The sequence below is a fragment of the Bufo bufo genome, chromosome 4 (genome assembly GCF_905171765.1).
Source record: "Bufo bufo chromosome 4, aBufBuf1.1, whole genome shotgun sequence".
Classification (NCBI taxonomy): Eukaryota; Metazoa; Chordata; class Amphibia; order Anura; family Bufonidae; genus Bufo; species Bufo bufo.
In genome coordinates this window covers 302,427,435-302,452,729 of record NC_053392.1, presented here as the reverse complement: position 1 = coordinate 302,452,729, position 25,295 = coordinate 302,427,435, and the positions used below count along the sequence as shown (strand labels likewise).

At 41.1% G+C, this 25,295-nt stretch overlaps 1 protein-coding gene across 2 annotated transcripts in view; it reads left to right on the top strand.

Annotated features, from left to right (window-relative positions):
- The window catches only part of GJB7 (gap junction protein beta 7), a 36,775-nt gene extending 11,700 nt beyond the window's left edge, over positions 1–25,075 (top strand). For both annotated transcript variants that reach the window (XM_040428740.1, XM_040428741.1), the window contains 2 exons: positions 23,495–24,298; positions 25,063–25,075. In XM_040428740.1, the coding sequence (XP_040284674.1) occupies positions 23,515–24,273 (759 nt within the window). In that variant the 5' untranslated portion in view covers positions 23,495–23,514 and the 3' untranslated portion in view covers positions 24,274–24,298; positions 25,063–25,075. The remainder of the gene's footprint in view (positions 1–23,494; positions 24,299–25,062) is intronic.
- Positions 25,076–25,295: the final 220 nt, after the last annotated feature.

Here is a 25,295-nt window from a genome sequence, read left to right as displayed (position 1 = left end):
CCCAGATACATGCCCCCTTTAGAGAAAAAAAAAAAACTGTAAATACTCACCTAGTTCCTCCAATGATCACAGCTCCAATGATAAGCAGCAGCAATATACTGTTACACATCGGACTGCTGTGTAGAACGAGTACAGGCTGATTCCTAGTCTGCCCCGCTCCTCCTACAAAGACCAGCAGCTCGATGTGTGACAGTACATCGTGCTGCTGGGGAGCGCCGGTAGCTAAGCTGAATGGTGAAGCAGGGAGCGGATGGCTCCGTGCTTCACCATTGCAATCAGCTGAGTGGGAAATACCTCAGCTGTTTTGGGACCGCAGGACAACCACTGAAATCTGGGTTGGTTAGGATGTATGGATCTATGTATTTTTGACAGTTTTACCACAATGGAGGTTACTAATCTATAATTACCAAAGAAAGACCTGGAGCCCTTTTTGAACATAAAAGCAACAGAATGCGGGCGATGATACAGAATTCACACTCACAGTATGGGACTAATGGCACAAAACTCACACTGACAGTATGGGACTGATGGCAGGAACACCCACTGAAGTTAATGGTATGCTGGAATAAAACAACAAAAAGCCATTATGAATGGAGAGTTACTGTTAATCTTTGTAAGAATAGAGAGCGAGTACAAAATCATTTTCCATGAAAAAGAAGGAGTTAATGTTGTGGTCTTTGACAGAATTACATGTGTGCTGATTTGCCTCGCAAAGGATAGGAAACAGCCTAGATATAATGCAAAAACTGCACTTTGCATACTGCTGACATTCACTGAGTGAAAATAATGTGTGCCGCACATTCACTTCTCTACAGAATAATCCAAAATTGGACCCCTGTCCCGGAGAATTCCAAACTGACACATGTTAAGGAACTTCATTATTTGAACTAACCGAATTGCACCTACCACTATTGCTGTAAATCAAATGTGGCAGTTTTTTAGTCTAACCCAGAAGTGGATCCAGCAGGAAGAAGTAGAAGTCATTCTTTTTTATTTGTCATTCCCCTCCTATTCACTTATGGCTTTGGCTCAAAAGACTATCAAAAAATGCCATGAAAAGCTTTGTGTTACATACAGTGGGGCAAAAAAGTATTTAGTCAGCCATCAATTGTGCAAGTTCTCCCACTTAAAAAGATGAGAGAGACTGTCATTTTTATCATGGGTACACTTCAACTGCGAGAGACGGAATGAGAGGAAAAAATACAAGAAATCACATTGTAGGATTTTTTATGAATTAGACTTTCACACTTGCATTCAGAGAGGATCCGTCTGGTGTCTGCACAGACGGATCCTCTCCTATAATGCAGACGTTTGGATCCGTTCAGAACGGATCCGTCTGCATTATAGTTTAGAAAAAATTCTAAGTGTGAAAGTAGTTCAGACGGATCCGTCCAGACTTTACATTGAAAGTCAATGGGGACGGATCCGTTTAAAAATTGAGCCATATTGTGTCATCTTCAAACGGATCCGTCCCCATTGACTTACATTGTAAGTCTGGACGGATTAGTTTGCCTCCGCACGGCCAGGCGGACACCCGAACGCTGCAAGCAGCGTTCGGGTGTCCGCTTGCTGAGCGGAGGCTGAACGCTGCCAGACTGATGCATTCTGAGCGGATCCGCATCCACTTAGAATGCATTGGGGCAGTACGGATGCGTTCGGGGCCGCTTGTGAGCCCCTTCAAACGGAGCTCACAAGCGGAGCCCCGAACGCTAGTGTGAAAGTAGCCTTAATTGGTAAATTCCTCGGTAAAATAAGTATTTGGTCACCTACAAACAAACAAGATTTCTGGCTCTCACAGACCTGTAACTTCTTCTTTAAGGGGCTCCTCTGTCCTCCACTCGTTACCTGTTTGAACTTGTTATCAGTATAAAAGACAACTGTCCACAACCTCAAACAGTCACACTCCAAACTCCACTATGGCCAAGACCAAAGAGCTGTTGAAGGAGACAAGAAAAAAAATTGCAGACCTTCACCAGGCTGGGAAGACTGAATCTACAATAGGCAAGCAGCTTGGTGTGAAGAAATCAACTGTGAGAGCAATTATTAGAAAATGGAAGACATACAAGACCACTGATAATCTCCCTCGATCTGGGGCTCCACGCAAGTTCTCACCCCGTGGGGTCAAAATTTTCACAAGAACGGTGAGCAAAAATCCCAGAACCACATGGGAGGACCTAGTGAATGACCTGCAGAGAGCTGGGACCAAAGTAACAAAGGCTACCATCAGTAACACACTACGCCGCCAGGGACTCAAATCCTGCAGTGCCAGACATGTCCCTTTGCTGCTTAAGCTAGTACATGCTCGGGCCCTTCTGAAGTTTGCTAAAGAGCATTTGGAAGATCCCGAAGAGGATTGGAAAAATGTCATATGGTCAGATGAAACCAAAGTAGAACTTTTTGGTAAAAACTCATCGTGTTTGGAGGAGAAAGAATGCCGAGTTGCATCCAAAGAACACCACACCTACTGTGAAGCATGGGGGTGGAAACATCATGCTTTGGGGCTGTTTTTCTGCAAAAGGACCAGGACGACTGATCCGTGTAAAGGAAGGAATGAATGGGGCAATTATTCGTGAGATTTTGAGTGAAAACCTCCTTCAATCAGCAAGGGCATTGAAAAAGAAACGTGGCTGGGTCTTTCAGCATGACAATGATCCCAAACACACCGCCCTGGCAACAAAGGAGTGGCTTTGAAAGAAGCATTTCAAGGTCCTGGAGTGGCCTAGCCAGTCTCCAGATCTCAACACCATAGAAAACCTTTGGAGGGAGTTGAAAGTCTGTGTTGCCCAGTGACAGCCCCAAAACATCACTGCTCTAGAGGAGATCTGCATGGAAGAATGGGCCAAAATACCAGTAACAGTGTGTGAAAACCTTGTGAAGACTTACAGAAAACGTTTGACCTTTATTATTGCCAACAAAGGGTATATACAGAGGGATGCGAAAGTTTGGGCAACCTTGTTAATCGTCATGATTTTCCTGTATAAATCGTTGGTTGTTACAATAAAAAAGGTCAGTTAAATATATCATATAGGAGACACACACAGTGATATTTGACAAGTGAAATTAAGTTTATTGGATTTACAGAAAGTGTGCTATAATTGTTTAAACAAAATTAGGCAGCTGCATAAATTTGGGCACTGTTGTTATTTTATTGATTCCAAAACCTTTAGAACAAATTTTTGGAACTTAAATTGGCTTGGTTAGCTCAGTGACCCCTGACCTACATACACAGGTGAATCCAATTATGAGAAAGAGTATTTAAGGGGGTCAATTGTAAGTTTCCCCCCTCTTTTAATTTTCTTTGAAGAGTAGCAACATGGGGGTCTCAAAACAACTCTCAAATGACCTGAAGACAAAGATTGTTCTTCATCATGGTTTAGGGGAAGGATACAGTCTCAGAGATTTCAGCTGTCTGTTTCCACAGTTAGGAACATATTGAGGAAATGGAAGACCACAGGCTCAGTTCAAGTTAAGGCTCAAAGTGGCAGACCAAGAAAAATCTCGGATAGACAGAAGCGACGAATGGTGAGAACAGTCAAAGTCAACCCACAGACCAGCACCAAAGACCTACAACATCATCTTGCTGCAGATGGAGTCACTGTGCATCGTTCAACCATTCGGCGCACTTTACACAAGGAGATGCTGTATGTGAGAGTGATGCAGAGGAAGCCTTTTCTCCGCCCACAGCACAAAAAGTGCCGCTTGAGGTGGGCTAAAGCACATTTGGACAAGCCAGCTTCATTTTGGAATAAGGTGCTGTGGACTGATGAAACTAAAAATGCGTTATTTGGCCATAACAAGGGGCGTTATGCATGGAGGAAAAAACACAGCATTCCAAGAAAAACACCTGCTACCTACAGTAAAATATGGTGGTGGTTCCATCATGCTGTGGGGCTGTGTGGCCAGTGCAGGAACTGGGAATCTTGTCAAAGTTGAGGGACGCATGGATTTCACTCACTATCAGCAGATTCTGGAGACCAATGTCCAGGAATCAGTGACAAAGCTGAAGCTGCGCCGGGGCTGGATCTTTCAACAAGACAACGACCCCAAACACTGCTCAAAATCCACTAAGGCATTTATGCAGAGGAACAAGTACAACGTTCTGGAATGGCCATCTCAGTCCCCAGACCTGAATATAATTGAAAATCTGTGGTGTGACTTAAAGAGAGCTGTCCATGCTCGGAAGCCATCAAACCTGAATGAACTAAAGATGTTTTGTAAAGAGGAATGGTCCAAAATACTTTCAACCAGAATCCAGACTCTCATTGGAACCTACAGGAAGCGTTTAGAGGCTGTAATTTCTGCAAAAGGAGGATCTACTAAATATTGATTTAATTTCTTTTTTGTGGTGCCCAAATTTATGCACCTGCCTAATTTTGTTAAACAATTATAGCACACTTTCTGTAAATCCAATAAACTTCATTTCACTTCTCAAATATCACTGTGTGTGTCTCCTATATGATATATTTAACTGACATTTTTTATCGTAACAACCAACGATTTATACAGGAAAATCATGACGATTAACAAGGTTGCCCAAACTTTCGCATCCCACTGTAACAAAGTATTGAGATTAACTTTTGTTATTGACAAAATACTTATTTTCCACCATAATTTGCAAATACATTCTCTAAAAATCAGACAAAGTGATTTTCTGGATTTTTTTTTCTCATTATGTTTCTCATAGTTGAAGTATACCTATGATGAAAATTACAGGCCTCATCTTTTTAAGTGGGAGAACTTGCACAATTGGTGGCTGACGAAATACTTTTTTGCCCCACTGTAGCAGCCATTTTTATAATATACTACGGAAAAGAAGCAGATGACTTAGGGCTCATTCAGATGACCGTATGAAAGAGTCCGCATCCATTCTGCAATTTTGTGGAACATGTGCGGACCCATTCATTTTAATGGGGCTGCAAAAGATGCAGACAGCACATGTGTGCTGTCAGCATCCATTGTTCCGTTCTGCGGCCCCGCAAAAAAAATAGAGCATGTCCTATTTATGTCCACAATGCGGTCAAGAATAGGCATTTTCTATCATAGTGACGGCCATGTGCGGTCCGCAAAATGTGGAACACACACGGGCCGGTGTCCACGTTTTGCAGATCTGCAATTTGGGGACTGAAAAACACTGGCCATCTTAGAGCTGTATAGGGGAGATTTATCTTTGAATTTATGGCACTTTTCTGCTGTAAATACTTTGAGAAATAGAGAGTTCAGAAAGAGCGTCATAGGTGGCTAAAGTGGATGAAGTCTATGGAAATAACATCATAGAAAATAAGAATGAACTGCATGGACATGGCCATATAACCGCAGCTCAGAACAGAAGTTACCTTCATAAATGATTACTTTAAAGAGGCTCTGTCACCAGGATCAACCCCATTAAACCAGACACACTGGCTGCTATGGCTCATCATGCTGATTAAATCTATACCTTTCTTTTGTCTATATGATAAACAGCTGAAGAGAAATCTGCATTTTATTCATATGCATATTAGAATTTTGAGCACCAAGAGGCGGGGCTGAATCCTTTGAGCACTGCTTTGTAACACTCCTCTGCCCCCCCCTGCCCTTGATTGACAGGGCAGAGCTGTGTCCAAGCATCTACATATCATTTAGACTATGTACTATAGCTTCACCACACTGAGATCTGCTCAGAAAGTTAATCTACATGTTACTGTTTTCTTCACAAACTAAATAAATAATTAGAAAGACACCAGTAATGTGTATTAGCTTGTAAGCATAGGAAAAACGCATATCTTTATGTGCTAAATGGTATAGCTTGGTGGTAAATGATTGGTTTTGCATGTAGAGATCCCAGGTTTGAGTCTTGGGAGAGACGTCTAAATAATTTTTTTTTCAACAGTCCAACACCAAATTCCTTCAGCGGGGACATTTCATGTGATATGACAGATAGGTGCTCCCATTTATTGGCCGTTTCACAGGTAGGTATGCAATCTCGATCTAGAAGTATATCGTCTTTTCTATAAGCTGGAGTTAGATATAATGTGAAGTTTGAATGAAGTCCTCTAATGCTCAGTCCTTTGACCTTTTGACTGTTCACTAATGTGTCTCTCCCCGTCATTGTGGTGAGTTTGAGCTTCACTGGTTGTGTAGCCACTTGTAATTTCTTGATCAATGAAGGTGACATCACTCTGGGCATCCAGTAGTGCATAGGCGTATGTATACCTTCTTGTTCCTCCTTTTAGGATTTGAAATGCAAACTGGTACAACCATTGATGTGCCGTTGCTTTCTCCTTCCCTCACTCTGCAAGAGAATACCAATACTTTCTTTCCTTCCTCAGTATCTGTAGGTATTGAGGATTTTTCTTTCTTTGGACATTTTTCATGTGGTGTAGGATGGCGTCCTTTGCAAATGCCGCATGTGACCTTTTTCTTACACTCCTTAGTAACATGGCCTTTCGTTAGACAACCGAAACACAGTTGGTTCTCAACTTGCAGGATGACAGGGCGAACTGGATGGACAAATGTATTTTTCGGCCTTATGTACTATGTTACTAAGTACAAACCTTTTCTTTTCATCTGGGGACTTCTCCTTCAATTGTTGACACTTGTGTATGGAGTGGTTCTCTCCACAGAACATACAGTCCTGGCCAAAAGTTTTGAGAATTACATAAATATTGGAAATTGGAAAAGTTGCTGCTTAAGTTTTTATAATAGCAATTTGCATATACTCCAGAATGTTATGAAGAGTGATCAGATGAATTGCATAGTCCTTCTTTGCCATGAAAATTAACTTAATCCCCAAAAAAACTTTCCACTGCATTTCATTGCTGTCATTAAAGCACCTGCTGAGATCATTTCAGTAATCGTCTTGTTAACTCAGGTGAGAATGTTGACGAGCACAAGGCTGGAGATCATTATGTCAGGCTGATTGGGTTAAAATGGCAGACTTGACATCATTGTTCTTCCATTGTTAACCATGGTGACCTGCAAAGAAACGTGTGCAGCCATCATTGCGTTGCATAAAAATGGCTTCACAGGCAAGGATATTGTGGCTACTAAGATTGCACCTCAATCAACAATTTATAGGATCATCAAGAACTTCAAGGAAATTGGTTCAATTCTTGTTAAGAAGGCTTCAGGGCGTCCAAGAAAGTCCAGCAAGCGCCAGGATCGTCTCCTAAAGAGGATTCAGCTGCGGGATCGGAGTGCCACCAGTGCAGAGCTTGCTCAGGAATGGCAGCAGGCAGTTGTGAGCGCATCTGCACGCACAGTGAGGTGAAGACTTTTGGAAGATGGCCTGGTGTCAAGAAGGGCAGCAAAGAAGCCACTTCTCTCCAAAAAAAAACATCAGGGACAGATTGATCTTCTGCAGAAAGTATGATGAATGGACTGCTGAGGACTGGGGCAAAGTCATATTCTCCGATGAAGCCTCTTTCCGATTGTTTGGGGCATCTGGAAAAAGGCTTGTCCGGAGAAAAAAAGGTGAGCGCTACCATCAGTCCTGTGTCAAGCCAACAGTAAAGCATCCTGAGACCATTCATGTGTGGGGTTGCTTCTCATCCAAGGGAGTGGGCTCACTCACAATTTTGCCCAAAAACACAGCCATGAATAAAGAATTGTACCAAAACACCCTCCAACAGCAACTTTAAAGAATTGTACCAAAATACCCTCCAACAGCAACTTCTTCCAACAATCCAACAACAGTTTGGTGAAGAACAATGCATTTTCCAGCACGATGGAGCACCGTGCCATTAGGCAAAAGTGATAACTAAGTGGCTCGGGGACCAAAACGTTGACATTTTGGGTCCATGGCCTGGAAACTCCCCAGATCTTAATCCCATTGAGAACTTGTGGTCAATCCTCAAGAGGCGGGTGGACAAACAAAGACCCACTAATTCTTACAAACTCCAAGAAGTGATTATGAAAGAATGGGTTGCTATCAGTCAGGAATTGGCCCAGAAGTTGATTGAGAGCATGTCCAGTCGAATTGCAGAGGTCCTGAAAAAGAAGGGCCAACACTGCAAATACTGACTCTTTGCATAAATGTCATGTAATTGTCGATAAAAGCCTTTGAAACGTATGAAGTGCGTGTAATTATATTTCACTACATCACAAACAACTGAAACAAAGATCTAAAAGCAGTTTAGCAGCAAACTTTGTGAAAACTAATATTTGTGTCATTCTCAAAACTTTTGGCCACGACTGTACACTTGAGGGTAGTCTGAAGATTTGTCGGTTCTGTCTCTCTACTGATCCCATTAGTGACTTTGAACTTGCTTTCGTAGGTATCTGGACCTTTAGCTGCTGCGTTGGTTGCAAATCTAGTTGCTCTTGCATGTCTTATTTCTCTTGCAGGCCTTTCTTCTAAGGATTTTAAGATGTAAGATGATGTTACTGGATTACATGCTATCCGTACTTCCTTATTGACAAACTCAGAGAACTCTTTAAAACTTGGGAAGTTCTTGCCTAGATCTAACTGTTCAGTCACATAGCGATTCCATCAAGAAGCCACTTCTTCAGGAAGCTTGGTTAGCATCCTGTGGTTTTCTAGATAGTCGTTCAGTACTTCCCGACCTTGAACATGTGGTATGGCATTGCTGCATGCTTGCAGGAAGTCAACATACTCTTGGAGTCTGAAGTGTTCTTTAGGACCTATTTTAGGCCAGTTATTCAATTTCTCTCTAGAAGCTCTTTGTACTAAGAAAGGATGACCATATCTTGCTCGTAGGCTTCTTCGTCTTTTCTATAGAAGTTACCTTCAAGAACCTTCTTTGCTTCCCCACCAACATATCTCTGAAGGTAGAATAACTTGTCGACTGGACTGAAGCAATGATGCTCAATGAACATTTCAAAACTTGCCTTCCACTCTATGAACTTCAGTACGTCTCCTGAAAATACAGTAGGTTCCGGAACGGGAAGTCTAGCTAGGACTGTTCTCTGTGGTCTTGTTGGGACAATGGTTGTAACATTCTCCTGAGCATTGCCGTGGCATCTAGGAATAGAATCATCCGGTTCTATTTTCAGTGATGAGCAGCAGGGGCAATATTCGAATTTGCAATATTTCGGGAATATTCGTCATATATTCGCGAATTCGCGATCAACACTATCTATTTTATCACTTAGTTTTGAATTAGGCGAGTCCCTTTCTTCTTCTTTTCCAGTACAGATAGAGGGTAAATCCACACACCTTTTTCCTAACACTGGACTAGGCCTCTCTTTGTCTTTCTGAGCAGGAATGGAAGGATAATGACTTATTTCCTCACTAAGTGCTGGAGATTTCCTTCTATTCTCCTGGGAGTATGTAGGAAAGTAGGAGTCTGCTTCTTCACTTAGCACAGATTTGAACCTATGACTACTCTGATTCATATCCTCTTCATGCAAAAACAGAAGTATAAGCAGCTCTCACCTGTGTACCTTAGCAATGAGCACGGACGCAGCCCCTGGAAAATGCTGGCAATCTGGAATCCAACAAACTTGAAAAACTCCAGTTTTAATTGCCAAAGTGAAAAATTTGTATCTTTATTTCTGCAACTTTGTAAAACCAACAGGACAAATTGTTACGTGTTTCGGACCATTTTAGTGGGGGTCCTTCTTCATGACAATACAAAACTTAACTGACCATGCTATATATATACCATCCCCCCACATCCACACCAATAAGGCTCCTGATTAGGAACAGGTGAAGGGGGAGGTACAAACAGCATGATTAAAAACACATGTAATACTAGAAAAGAGTTGTGCAAATATATGTGCTTCATTTAAACTTCATAAAAATACATATAAGTAAAAAAGTCAATATCATTAAAGCAACACAATGCATTGGCACAACCCAAGGATAGATTTGCATAAATATAATGTGTCTATTAATATTGCAGAATAAGATCACATCTTCTGTTTAAACCTTGCAGATAGCGTGTAGCCAACTGGAACATCCAGTAAGCCTCCCTATTTAATAGTTTCCTTCTATGATCGCCTCCTCTCACGGGGGCCATCACTCTTTCTATACCCTGTGCACACAATCCGGATGTGTCCCCACCATGACAAACCGCAAAATGCATGCTGACCGCAGACACGTTGCGGTTCTCATGATGGGGCACATCCAAAATCTGCTTGCGGATCCTGGATTTAAGTTGGTTAGAAGTGCAGCCAACATATTGCAAGTGACATGCTGTACAGGTAATCAAATAAATTACATATTTAGTGTTGCAGTTTAGATAGGATTTCATCTCAAATTCTTTTTTATTAACTTCAGATCTGAAACATTTAGTGATTACCATGTGCTCACAACATATACACCTGCCATGTCCGCACTTAAAATTACCCCTGTAATTTAACCATGTTGGCTTAGGGTCATTTGAGCTCCGGAATAAACTAGGACTCAAAATATCACCCAGGGTAGGCGCTCTGCGTGCCACACATCTGACACCTCCTCTCACGACATCCGACCATTGTTCATCAATTTTTAGAAGAGGTAAAGGTTTCTTTACAATCTTACACACTTCCGAATATTGTTCACTGTATTGTGTGACAAACATGGTGGCCGATAGCCTCTCCAGTATGTTTTTTGATTCTATATTAAAGTAATCCTTATCAGTACAGTTCCACCTTGCTCTGATGAGCTCACCTTTCGGGATGTTGCGGATGACATGCGGTGGGTGGCAAGAAGTAGCATGTAATATTGTGTTCCCTGCCGTATCCTTTCTATATGTCCTAGTGTGAACACTGGCCAAACTGACATTCCCCCTCAGGCACAGATCCAAAAAGCAAATCGAATCCAGTTCATACTGAACTCCAAAGGAAATAGAGTCTACACATTGATTCAAATAATCTGCAAAGAGTGGTATGGCCGCCACATCACCAGACTATACAAAGAGCAGGTCATCGATGTAGCGACCATACCACTGCACGCAATCCGTGAAAGGGTGGCTGTCGATGAGGATGAAGTTTCTCTCCCACTACGTTAAAAGATATTAGCTATGGAGGGAGAGAACTTAGCCCCCATCGACACCCTGACACCTGTAAATAATATATGTTATCAAACATAAAAAAATTGTATCGAAGAAGGAAGTCAGTGACCATGCCCATATACTCCTGGAGTTCCCTTGTGTAGTCACTATATGTGTCTAAAAACCAGGACAGTGCTTGTAATGCCAATGTATGAGAAATATTAGTATAGAGAGCCACGACGTCTGCCGTGATCCACACAAAATTCTCTCTCCACTCAAAAGATGGAAGACTGGGATGAGCAGGTTCAATACGAATATATAATCCCGTTCTTTTTGAGTCAGAAATCCCGACTCCATGCCTAGGGTCAAAATCCTGCCAAGTTCTGCTTGGAAAGGGGGGGGGGGGGGTTACCACTCAGTTCAGTGTATATTGCGTTTTTTCATAACATAGTAAAAACCTGTGTCTTATACACTGAGCTGTCTAGAACAACTACCGCTTCACCCTGGTCCGCATTTTCTATAATCAGGTCATCCCTGTCTTCCAAAACCCGCAATGCCTTTTTTTTCCTTAGCAGATAGATTTAACCGCCTTGTACTTTTGGGAATACCTAATTGTGCCTGTCCCATTATCTTGTCATTCAGGACACAAAGGTCCCTTTCAACAAGTTCTTGGAAGCGGTCCAAAGCCGGGATATATAGCATGGTCAGTTAAGTTTTGTATTGTCATGAAGAAGGACCCCCACTAAAATGGTCCGAAACGCGTAACAATTTGTCCTGTTGTCTTTACAAAGTCGCAGAAATAAAGATACAAATTTTTCACTTTGGCAAATATCCTCTTCATGTACTCTTAGTCTGGCTTCTATGATCTTAACTTCTTTTTGCCTTTCCAGACTTTTCAATTCAGCTTCCATTTGATGGCGCTGTGCCTCCATTTCAGCTTCCATTTGATGGCACTGTGCTTCCATTTGACAGAGCTGTGCCTTGATGGCAGCTTTCATTTCAATTTCTGCTCTCTTGATAGCAAGTTGTTCAGCTAATTTCTTTCTTTTGGCTGAAGTATTTAAGGACTCTGATATATGGTGGGCACTTCTGCTAGTGAAGGAAGTCACACTTGAGATTGTGGTTCCCCCTAAGAACCTAGCATAGTCTCTCATAAAAAGCTCATTCATTCTACTTCTTGCTTTAACTTCATCATAATTAGCTGCAGATGAAAGTTCTCTCCTGAGCTTTACTAAATCTTTAGTGACTGCAGTACATGTGTCCATGTTCCTTACAATATCCTGGGAAGGTGTTGTAAACAACCGCAGGTTGACATATGCTGCCATAAGCTCTGATTCAGATTCTTCTACCGTCTCTACCATATCACTCAAGTTCCCTTTTATACTTTCTTGCTTTAGCTTTTTACAAATGTCTTTAATGTATAATTTCCAATTATCATACATTCTGGTGAACTTTTTCTCTTTTAATGCTGCTTCTTGCTCCAAATTTTCCAGCATCTTTGAGGTCGGTTTTCTGGCACGTGATGAACGTCTTAGTTCATCTGCTTGGGCTATATTTGTTTGCATCAGACTCTTAACTCAGACAGGTTCTCTTGCTCTTCACCTTCTACCCTATCTAACTTTGTATCCTCTAACAGTGACATTTTTACTTTAAATGCTATAACAATCAATACGAATAATAAGGTGCCTTTCACTTTAAATGCAATATTGACAAATGCAAATATAAATGACTTTCACTTTAAATGTAACAGCGATAAATGCAGGCCATAAATTACTTTCACTTTAAATGCAATAGAGTCCGTGTATTACAAACTGTCCTTTGACTTTTTTTCCTGAACACGAAAATGTCTCTTTATACCAAAACCTATGTGCAATGATAAGTAATAAAAGGAAAGCTCTGACCTTATTCTGAAGATCAGGAACAAATATCAGTCTTAAAGGATATCTGTCTTCTCTTGATGATGTGATGCTCTGCGCAGACTTGCGATGCTCTGCGCAGACCTGTGATGCGCTGGTATTGGATACGCTGCTTGCAGGCTTTGGGCCTAGTGGCGGGAAACTAGCTGGCTGTACGTGGTCTCTTTCTCTCTCTAGGGATCGCAGGAGGGTTGGCGCTTTTTCTCTGACTATTTTTCCTTTGCATTTCTGCCGGCTTCAGTTTGACTAATGTACATGTTCTATGGCCTCTATGGTAGCTCCGCTGAGGTGTCTTTGCTTGCTCACTCAGGGAACAGTTGCTGCGCAACGGTATATGCTGGCGCTCTGCTGCGCTCTTTACTGTGCAAGTTGAGGAGCGCTATCACTTCACCCTCTGAGGGTAATAGTTCCACTGTGGCAGGCACAGAACTATGAAGTGTCTTTTGCGCTGTGGCATTAGAAGAATTCTGATATCTCTGGCTTTTTAGTCTAACCAGACTGTCTATTACTCTGTAATTCATCTAGAGCTGTTCTATGGAAACAGTAGGTTTAAAGAGCAAACCAAATGCTTGAAATAACTTCTTTATTAACGTCAACTTTTCTTCATATATAACATTGCCGTCTCCGCAGCAGATAGTCCCTGTACATAACACGTGTTGAAAAGATATCACAAAATGGCAGTATGCATAAGATCGTGGTTCAACTGTTCAATCTTGTAACATAGTAACATAGTACATAAGGCCGAAAAAAGACATTTGTCCATCCAGTTCGGCCTGTCATCCTGCAAGTTGATCCAGAGGAAGGCAAAAAAAAAACTGTGAGGTAGAAGCCAATTTTCCTCACTTTAGGGGAATAAAAAATTCCTTCCCGACTCCAATCAGGCAATCAGAATAACTCCCTGGATCAACGACCCCTCTCTAGTAGCTATAGCCTGTAATATTATTACACTCCAGAAATGCATCCAGGCCCCTCTTGAATTCCTTTATTGTACTCACCATCACCACCTCCTCAGGCAGAGAGTTCCATAGTCTCACTGCTCTTACCGTAAAGAACCCTTTTCTATGTTTGTGTACAAACCTTCTTTCCTCCAAACGCAGAGGATGTCCCCTCGTCACAGTCATAGTCCTGGGGATAAATAGATGATGGGATAGATCTCTGTACTGCCCCCTGATATATTTATACATAGTAATTAGATCTCCCCTCAATCGTCTTTTTTCTAACGTGAATAACCCTAATTTTGATAATCTTTCAGGGTACTGTAGTTGCCCCATTCCAGTTATTACTTTAGTTGCCCTCCTCTGGACCCTCTCCAGCTCTGCTATGTCTGCCTTGTTCACAGGAGCCCAGAACTGTACACAGTACTCCATGTGTGGTCTGACCAGTGATTTGTAAAGTAGTAGGAATATGTTCTCATCACGGGCATCTATGCCCCTTTTGATGCAACCCATTATCTTATTGGCCTTGGCAGCAGCTGCCTGACACTGTTTTTTGCAGCTTAGTTTGCCGTTTATTAAAATTCCTAGATCCTTTTCCATGTCAGTGTTACCGAGTGTTTTACCATTTAGTATGTATGGGTGACTTGCATTATTCCTTCCCATGTGCATAACTTTACATTTGTCAGTGTTAAACCGCATCTGCCACTTATCTGCCCAAGCCTCCAATCTATCCAGATCCCTCTGTAGTAGTATACTGTCCTCTTCAGTGTTAATTACTTTACACAGTTTAGTGTCATCTGCGAAAATTGATATTTTACTATGCAAGCCTTCTACAAGATCATTAATAAATATATTGAAGAGAATAGGGCCCAATACTGACCCCTGAGGTACTCCACTAGTGACAGTGACCCAATCTGAGTGTGTACCGTTAATAACCACCCTCTGTTTTCTATCATTGAGCCAGTTACTTACCCACTTACAGACGTTTTCTCCCAGTCCGAGCATTCTCATTTTATATACTAACCATTTTATGCGGTACAGTGTCAAATGCTTTGGAGAAGTCCAGATACACGACATCCATTGATTCGCCGCTGTCAAGTCTAGAACTTACCTCCTCATAGAAACTGATTAAATTAGTTTGACATGACCGGTCCCTCACGAAGCCATGCTGATATGGCATTATTTGCTTATTTCCGTTAAGATGCTCTAACATAGCATCTCTTAGAAAACCTTCAAACAGTTTACCCACAACAGATGTTAAACTTACCGGCCTATAGTTTCCAGGCTCTGTTTTTGGACCCCTTTTGAATATTGGCACCACATTTGCCATGCACCAATCCTGTGGGACATTCCCTGTCAGTAAAGAGTCCGCAAATATCAGAAATAAGGGTCTGGCTATGACATTACTTAATTCCCTTAGGATACGGGGGTGTATGCCATCCGGTCCTGGCGATTTGTCTATTTTGATCTTTTTAAGTCGCTGTTGTACTTCTTCCTGAGTCAGACAAGACACTTTTAATGGCGAATTTATTTCAACATTCAGCATTTCATCTGACAGTTTATATTCCTCAGTGAATACATTGGAGAAAAAAATATTTAACAGCTTTGCTTTCTCCTCGTTGCTCTTTGCGACTCCCCCCTCATTACTCTTTAAAGGGCCGACACCTTCAGATTTATACTTTTTAACATTTATATAATTGAAGAACATTTTAGGGTTAGTTTTACTCTCTTTTGCAATTAATCTCTCGGTCTCTAGTTTGGCCGCTTTTATTTGTTTTTTACATGTTCTGTTTTTTTCCTTATAGTTTTTCAGTGCTTCCGTGCTACCCTCCTGTTTTAGTGTTTTATATGCTTTCTTTTTGTCATTTATTGCTTTCTTTACAGTTCTGTTTATCCACATTGGTTTCTTTTTGTTCCTTAACCTTTTATTCCCATACGGTATGTACCTCTCACAATTAGATTTTAGGATATTTTTAAAGATATCCCATTTTGTGGCTGTATTTTTATTTTTGAGGACTTTGTCCCAGTTAGTTAGGCCTATGGCCTCTCTTAGTTGGCTAAATTTAGCTTTTTTGAAGTTTGGTATTTTTGTTCCTCCCTGTAGAAACGCTCTTTTGAATGATAATTGGAAGGTTATTACTTTATGGTCACTATTTCCCAGGTGTCCCCCAACCTGCACGTCTGTTGTTCTGTCAGGCCTATTGGTTAATACTAAGTCCAGTATGGCCGTCCCTCTAGTCGGGTCCTGAACCAGTTGGGAGAGGTAATTGTCTTTGGTTATTGCCAAGAATCTGTTTCCTTTATGAGATATACAAGTTTCAGTTTCCCAGTCTATATCTGGGTAGTTGAAGTCCCCCATAATAACCACCTCATTATGATTTGCCGCCTTGTCTATCTCGTTTAGTAGTAGATTTTCTGTGGACTCTGGTATATTAGGTGGTTTATAGTAGACTTCTATTAGTAATTTATTGTTGTTTTTAGCTCCATGTATCTCTACCCACAGTGACTCCACATGTTCATGTCCCTCACTTATATCTTCACGGAGTGTGGGCTTTAGACAAGACTTTACATAAAGGCAGTTCCCTCCCCCTCTCCGGTTTTGTCATTTAACATAAAATGGTGGATATATTTCTCTCTTCAGTATCTGTACTCTTGCTTTAAGTAAGCACTTTATGATCTCTCTGAGAGGTATATCTGAGGTTAACCAATAGTTCACTTGCTCTACTTGGTTTGCAGTTTGCTCTATACAATTGCTTATGATCTGGTATGAGCAGTTCGCACTTGTATGCAATTTGTTTGGATTGTATGATTGTATGGCTCATTAGTTCGTTTGTATGCAATTCTGAACTTTGTAGTTTGCAATTGGTGGAACTGTAAGTAAACACACATAACTGGTTCAGTATACAGTTCTAATCACTATATTAACAGTAGGAACATTATATAACTGTTTTAAATACCTATTTTGGCCTCTCTGCTTCCATAAAACACATCTCTTAGTGGAGTGAATGTCTGTTCAGCTTCTCTCCTCTGGTGTAATGATTCTAGCAGCTCCTGCTAGGGGAATTTCCCACACAGGCTGTGTGTGAGGCTGGCTGTGATTGGTCAATACTCCTGCCCAGCAACAACAGTTTAACTCTATGCTTGCTGTTGTGTCATTGAGCTTACCTTACATTATATAAAGAATCTTAAAGGCATATTATCTTTTCTGCTTCTGTAAACACAATATATATATATAACAGTTATATGACATCCAAACATGAAGTCACTGTAAAAAAAAATCTGCTTTTGTCTTTAACATACAAACATAGGAACTATATTAAGGTTTAGCTGTATAAACATATAAGCTATATTAGCAACCTAGGACAGGTCTTAGCTGGCCAGCTACACTCCAGTCTCAGGAAACTTATACCAGCTTAAAAAATGTAGCATAAGTGACCCACGCCTGTATTTCGTGCGCATTACGCGAATATTACATTGCTGATTTTCGCAATCAAGAATATAATCTCGAATTCGCGAATATATGATGAATATTCTACAAAATATAATACATTTATCCACATTGAACCTCATTTGCCAAGTTGATAATAATCACAGCTCTTTAAAAACTCTTGGTTGTAATCCATCTGGACCCGGAGCCTTGTTTACCTTATTTAACTTAGCTTGGACCATATCTACAGTTAGTACATCGAGTAATATACTCAATTGACTAACAGCCCCAGCACCACAGATATCAGCTCCCTTTCTCTTCTTTTGTATATGAGCTAAAAAAAACTTTAGTAACTCTGCCTTTTTCTTATCTTCAGGGACCAACCCCCCTTTACCATTATTTAGGAGACCTACCTGCTCAGACCTTGGTTTTTTAGCATTTATATATTGAAAGAATTTTTGGGGGATTTGTTTTGCTCTCTTTTGCCACCTGCTGTTCATTGTGAATTTTTGCTAATTTTATCTCCTTTTTACAGATTTTATTAAGTCCTTTGTAAACTTCAAAGACTACCTCTGATGCCTTAGATTTTAATTTTTTAAATGCCCTTTTTTTGTCATTTATTGCTCTTTTCACAGTAGCCGTGAGCCATGGGGGTTTAATTCTAGCCGTTTATACTGGTTACCTAAAGGAATACATTTTTTAGTGCAATTACTGTGGATTTAAATCTCTCCCATTTATCCTCAGTATTATTATGTGACAGTAGCTGCTCCGAATCTATGCCCTGAAATGCTGCCCTCAACCCAGGGAAATTAGCTTTTTAAAATTCAGTGTTTTCGCTCTGCCTGACAGAGTTTGCTTCTTATAGTTGTATTGTGGTCACTATTACCTAGTGTTTCTTGAACAGTAACATTTCCAACAAGCTCTGCATCATTAGACATTATCATATCCAACAGAGCATTGCCCCTAGTGGGAGCTTCTATAAACTGGCCCATAAAGTGGTCCTGCAGCAAGTTGAGGAATCTTCTTCCCTTTGCGGTTGAGGCAGAACCATGACCCCATTTAATGTCTGGGAAGTTAAAATCTCCCATTATAAGCACTGTACCAGCCTGTGCAGCCCGCTCTATTTGGTTATACATTTGAGCTTCTATCTCCTCTGTGATGTTAGGGGGTCTATAGATTACACAAAGTATTATTTTTTTCAGTGTTTCTATCCTTTTGAACTTCCACCCATAAGGTTTCAACATTCTCACCATCCGCACCCACAATTGCCTCTTTCACATTTGTCTTCAGATCACTCCTCACATACAATGCAAAAGGAGATCCCAGCAGTCGTCAATTGTACTGTAGATAAGAATATTCTTTTTATTCAGTCATAATAGTATGTCTTATGACGCGTTTCGGCTATAGCAGCCTTCATCAACAAAGGTTACATACAAGTGTTCAATACCATCTTATATAGAAAGTATACAGGTGATTCACTGGTGACATCAAACGCCCAAATCAAAAGCAGCTGAGATTGCACCAATCAACAGCTTGGTTTCACTATGTGCAAATAAAGAAACCAAAATCCTGACGATTCAGTGAATGATTCAAATAAGTGTTGCTGAAGGCTGCTATAGCCGAAACGCGTCATAAGACATACTATTATGACTGAATAAAAAGAATATTCTTATCTACAATTGATGACTGCTGGGATCTCTTTTTGCATTAGACGTGGAGTTTCACTCCTTCCCGCTGCAGCGCATACACAAGGTCGAGTGTCGGCTGATTCATAATACTGAACACTCCTCACATACAGACACACACCACCACCTTTTCTATTGACCCTGTCTTTCCTAAATAGTGTAAAACCCTCAATATTAACAGCCCAGTCATGCGAAGAGTCTAACCATGTCTCAGCCACACCAACTACGACTCTGTTCTTCTAGTACCATAGCCTGCAGCTCCCCCATTTTTCTAGCTAGACTGTATTTGTGAAAATACATTTTAAATTACTATTACCTGTAAAGTGAATATCCAGGATTTCTGGTTACCTTGGTTGATGTTAGTATGTAACAGGTTCTTGTTACCAGGAGCTCTATTTTTCATCGGTGTACAGTTCTGTCCAGTCTTCTCCCTACTTTCCTAACTAATCCCAGCCCCCACTGTCCTCTCCTATATCCCACTCTCTATCTATCCCCTTATTAGTATGACCCCCCCCACCCTCCCCCAGATCCTAGTTTTAAGGCTCCTCTAGCCATGTAACCAGTTTTCCCCCAGAGCAGTCGTACCCTCCCCATTAAGGTGCAGCCCATCCCTAGTGCAGAACCTGTAACCGACAGAGAAGTTAGCCCAGTTCTCCATGAACCCAAACCCTTCCTTCCTGCACCAGCTTCTGAGCCACTTATTTAACTCCCTAAGCTCCCGTTGTCTCTCTGGTGACACTTGTGTCACTGGTAGTATTTCTGAAAACACTACCTTTGAGGTCCTGAACTTGAGCTTCTCAACACATTATATAGTTCCATTACACACAGAGTGATCTATTTAAAATGTTTATATCTTTTAATATTGATGATTATAGCTTACAGCTAATGAAAACCCAAAAGTCAGTATCTCCAAAAATTAGAATATTATAGAAGACCAATTAAAAAAATGTTTTTTGTTTTTGTTTTTATAACTGAAATGTTGGCCTACTGAAAAGTATGTATATGCATGTATATGCACTCAATACTTGGTTGGGGCTCCTTTCTTATGAAAGTGTGGCATAGAGGCGATCAGCCTGTGGCACTCTTGAGGTATCATGGAAGCCCAGGTTGCTTTGATAGTTGGCTTAAGCTGGTCTGCATCGGTAGGTCTGGTGCCTCTCATCTTCTTCTTGACAATACCCCATAGATTCAGTTTAGGTCAGGCTAGTTTGCTGGCCAATCAAGCACAGTAATACTGTGGTTATCAAACCAGGTATAGATAGTTTTGGCAGTGTTGGCAGGTACCAAGTACTGCTGGAATATTAAATCAGCATCTCCATAAAGCTTGTGGACCAAGACCAGCAGATGACATGGCTCCCCAAACCATTACTGACTGTGTAAACTTCATACTGGACCTCAAACAACTTGGATTGTGTGCCTTTCCACTCTTCCTTCAGACTCCTTCAGACTCTGGGACATTGATTTCCAAATGAAATGCAAAATTTACTTTCATCTGAAAACAGGACTTTGGACCACTGAGCAACAGTCCAGTACAATGTGTTTGATCCAAGTCACAGACCAAAGTCGTGCATGTCTTGGTGAATTTTTCTCTGACCCACAGTCAGTAAAAAAATACTGTTTTGTGAACAGACACATTAAAATCAATGGGTAGGTGCGTGTGCTCTCTGTGGAAAATGCAGACAGCCCGTTAGTGGAAAATGAAAATGTGAACGAGACCCGAGGGAATATTTAAAGGCTTAGGAAACCTTTGCATATGTTTTGTGTTGATTAGCTGATTAGAGTGACACCATGAGTCTACAATATTGAACTTTTTCACAATACATAAATTTTCTGAGATACTGACTTTTGGATTTTCATTAGCTGTAATACACAATCAACATTAAAAGAAATAAACACCTGAAATTAATCAGTGGGTGTAATGTATCTATATAATATATGAGTTTAACCATTCTAGAGCATCCATCCAAATTTCATTAGCTAAATAGCTGGTCTATGGCCTCTTTCACATTAGCCTTATTTAAAGTAGATCTGCTCTGCTATAATTGACTGTCCAGGAGTCAGCTTTTTTAGCTGAGAAAAAAAAAGACCTGCATGTAGTACTTTACTGTCCACTGCTTTGGATTGAATCTATGACAGAGGCCCTGAATGAAGCAAATGACACAGATATGAACAAGCCCTACGCTGGCTGTTTTTCACAGTTCCTTTGGAAAATAAAAGGTGGAATCTGATTGGTTTCTATGGGCAACTAAGCTAGTTTTCCTTTACACCAGTTTTGATAAATCTCCTTTATGTTAAAAATCTAACATTTTGCAGAAAAAATTGGTTTCAATCCTGTCTCATCTTAGCAAAAGAATTTATTCTATATCTATAATGGCACAATTTTTTGTTGTTGAGCTAAAGTTATAAAGGTGATTATTACACAAAAAAATAGCAGGTCAGATCAGTTTTGAAAATGGAACATACAGGTCTAATGCACATGACAAAGCCATATCTGCGGCTCTGTATTATGAACCTATAGGCATTCAGCATGGAAAAAGCCCAGGAGCCTTTAACTACCCCTTTTATACATCACACCATACTTTTCCTGCCATTCATCAGCACAGGGCGCACTATGAACAGCACAGGCAGCACATTAAATGTAGGCAGGGTATTATAGCTAAATGATAAAGTACATGGAAGGTATACTACACTGCTCCAAATAATAAAGGGAACACTTAAACAACACAATGTAACTCCAAGTCAATCACACTTCTGTGAAATCAAACTGTCCACTTAGGAAGCAACACTGAGTGACAATCAATTTCACATGCTGTTGTGCAAATGGGATAGACAACAGGTGGAAATTATAGGCAATTAGCAAGACACCCCCAATAAAGGAGTGGTTCTGCAGGTGGTGACCACAGACACTTCTCAGTTTCTATGCTTCCTGGCTGATGTTTTGGTCACTTTTGAATGCTGGCGGTGCTTTCACTCTAGTGGTAGCATGAGACGGAGTCTACAACCCACACAAGTGGCTCAGGTAGTGCAGCTTATCCAGGATGGCACATCAATGCGAGCTGTGGCAAGAAGGTTTGCTGTGTCTGTCAGCGTAGTGTCCAGAGCATGGAGGCGCTACCAGGAGACAGGCCAGTACATCAGGAGACGTGGAGGAGGCCGTAGGAGGGCAACAACCCAGCAGCAGGACCGCTACCTCCGCCTTTGTGCAAGGAGGAACAGGAGGAGCACTGCCAGAGCCCTGCAAAATGACCTCCAGCAGGCCACAAATGTGCATGTGTCTGCTCAAACGGTCAGAAACAGACTCCATGAGGGTGACATGAGGGCCCGACGTCCACAGGTGGGGGTTGTGCTTACAGCCCAACACCGTGCAGGACGTTTGGCATTTGCCAGAGAACACCAAGATTGGCAAATTCGCCACTGGCGCCCTGTGCTCTTCACAGATGAAAGCAGGTTCACACTGAGCACATGTGACAGACGTGACAGAGTCTTGAGACACAGTGGAGAACGTTCTGCTGCCTGCAACATCCTCCTGCATGACCGGTTTGGCATTGGGTCAGTAATGGTGTGGGGTGGCATTTCTTTGGAGGGCCGCACAGCCCTCCATGTGCTCGCCAGAGGTAGCCTGACTGCCATTAGGAACCGAGATGAGATCCTCAGACCCCTTGTGAGACCATATGCTGGTGTGGTTGGCCCTGGGTTCTTCCTAATGCATGACAATGCTAGACCTCATGTGGCTGGAGTGTGTCAGCAGTTCCTGCAAGACGAAGGCATTGATGCTATGGACTGGCCCGCTCGTTCCCCAGACCTGAATCCAATTGAGCACATCTAGGACATCATGTCTCGCTCTATCCACCAACGTCACGTTGCACTACAGACTGTCCAGGAGTTGGCAGATGCTTTAGTCCAGGTCTGGGAGGAGATCCCTCAGGAGACCGTCCGCCACCTCATCAGGAGCATGCACAGGCGTAGTAGGGAGGTCATACAGGCACGTGGAGGCCACACACACTACTGAGCCTCATTTTGACTTGTTTTAAGGACATTACATCAAAGTTGGATCAGCCTGTAGTGTGTTTTTCCACTTTAATTTTGAGTGTGACTCCAAATCCAGACCTCCATGGGTTGAAAAATTTGATTTCCATTTTTTTATTTTTGTGTGATTTTGTTGTCAGCACATTCAACTACAGTATGTAAAGAACAAAGTATTTCAGAAGAATATTTAATTAATTCAGATCTAGGATGTGTTATTTTTGTGTTCCCTTTATTTTTTTTGAGCAGTGTATATTAGACTGTAGTATTCAGGTTAAATTGCCGATTTGGCACTTTGCGATATATATGTGCGTTTTGGTTTAGAGTTTGGGCACCCAGTCTGCAAAAGGTTTGCCATCACAGGTATAGGCCCATAGCGGACGATAGGCAATGTACTACAGATCCATAACACAGCCACGTGCTTGCAGCCATACATGCATTTAGATTGATGGTGGTCTGAATATATTTAACCAGAATACACAGGAGAAAATAAACGTAAATAACAATCCAGTAGCATATGAATCCTAAACTATCTTATTTATATAACTATAGTTATAAGCATTTCTATAATTATATATTTTTTTTCTTTCCACAGAACACTTCCCCTGCAGAGATATGAGCTGGTCTTTTCTTCGAGACATACTAAGTGGTGTTAACAAATATTCAACAAGTATTGGAAGAGTCTGGTTGTCAGTGGTCTTTATATTCCGACTCCTAGTGTATGTTGTTGCTGCAGAAAACGTTTGGAAAGATGAACAGAAGGAGTTTGAGTGCAACATCAAACAACCCGGGTGTGAAAATGTCTGCTTTGACCACTTCTTTCCTATTTCTCAAATTCGCCTTTGGGCTCTACAGCTGATAATGGTGTCTACACCTTCTCTCCTTGTGGTACTCCATGTAGCCTATCGTCAAAGTCGAGAGAAGAGACACAACAAAAAACTGTACAAGAACACAGGAAGCATGGATGGTGGCCTGTTTTGGACATATGTCGTTAGCCTCCTATTCAAAACGGTGTTTGAGTTTGGTTTCCTGCTGCTCTTTTACAAATTATATGGTGGGTTCAGTGTTCCACGACTAGTGAAGTGCGACATTGATCCTTGCCCAAACCTTGTAGATTGCTATATCTCTAAGCCTACAGAGAAGAGGATTTTCCTGTACTTTGTAGTAATTACATCAGGACTCTGTATTGTACTCAACCTCAGTGAGCTGCTGTACCTCATCTTCAAAGCCGTTTCTAAATGTTGTCTAAAACAGTATGCTGATAAACTGAGCTCAAGCCAGTGTGGCTGTGAAAACCAACACCGGAGCATGGAGCAGGATATTACCTTACAACAATTCACCAACAATTCTATTGAACACACTGCAAACTCATAAACAGATTGTCTACATGAACATTTTTGTACTGTAATAAATATCTACAATAGAATTGGCTTACATGAATGCTCAAAAAACAGATATGTGCAAAACATTTTCTCTAAAAAAGAGAATTGGCTGTAAACACACATATTGCTGTTGCAATAGACATATGATGCTCTTTGGACAGACTAGATGGGCCAAATGGTTCTTATCTGCCGACACATTCTATGTTTCTATGTTTAATATAGAAGCATTCTTAAAAGGGTTATCCTACGAAAAGTATTATTATGAAATGAATAGGACATTTCAATTGACGTATTCAGCAATATGCATACAATAAAAATATTGTTAGGGTTTTTACTTATATTACATTTACTTCCCTGGTAGCACCCCTTGCTGTTTCTCCTATGGCCAAAATTTAGGTCCACCTTTACCTCCAGTTGTAGACTGATATGCTCAGTAGCTAAGTGCTACATAATGCTTGAGTCCCCCTTTGGAGGTATACACTTTCAACGTATACCTGAGATAGAAGGCTCTGATGTATTCCATTGTATAGGCACACAGTAGCATACATCACCCCGAGGTGGCCAAAAAATATATGTTGCGCAGGTAAGCCAACACATACCAGGTGGTGGAGGTCAAAAGGGCAAACCTCCAATGGGGTGAATGAGACTCTAGGCATGTGCCTAAAATATACAGATTCATAATTCTACCATTTAAAAAAAGCTATAAAAAGGACAGAACAAAAGGAAAACTAGTGAAAAGGACAGTTTTTTCGTTCTTTAGGTCTTTTGTTAAAATTATCAGTTTACTATATGGCCCAAATATAACAAGCTTTAAAACTTAAAGGGTTCAGACTTCGCACACCTAATCTTTTAATGTAGACACAGCAGTATTTATGTCATATCAAATAGGAGGCTTCTTTAAAAGCAGTCTACAGACTTTGTATGTTTATATGGTAAGAAAACTACTTGGTACCTCCTAAACTTGTGTGTTATTCTGTTTAGTTTACATTTATGGGTCAGCAGAAAACCTACAAT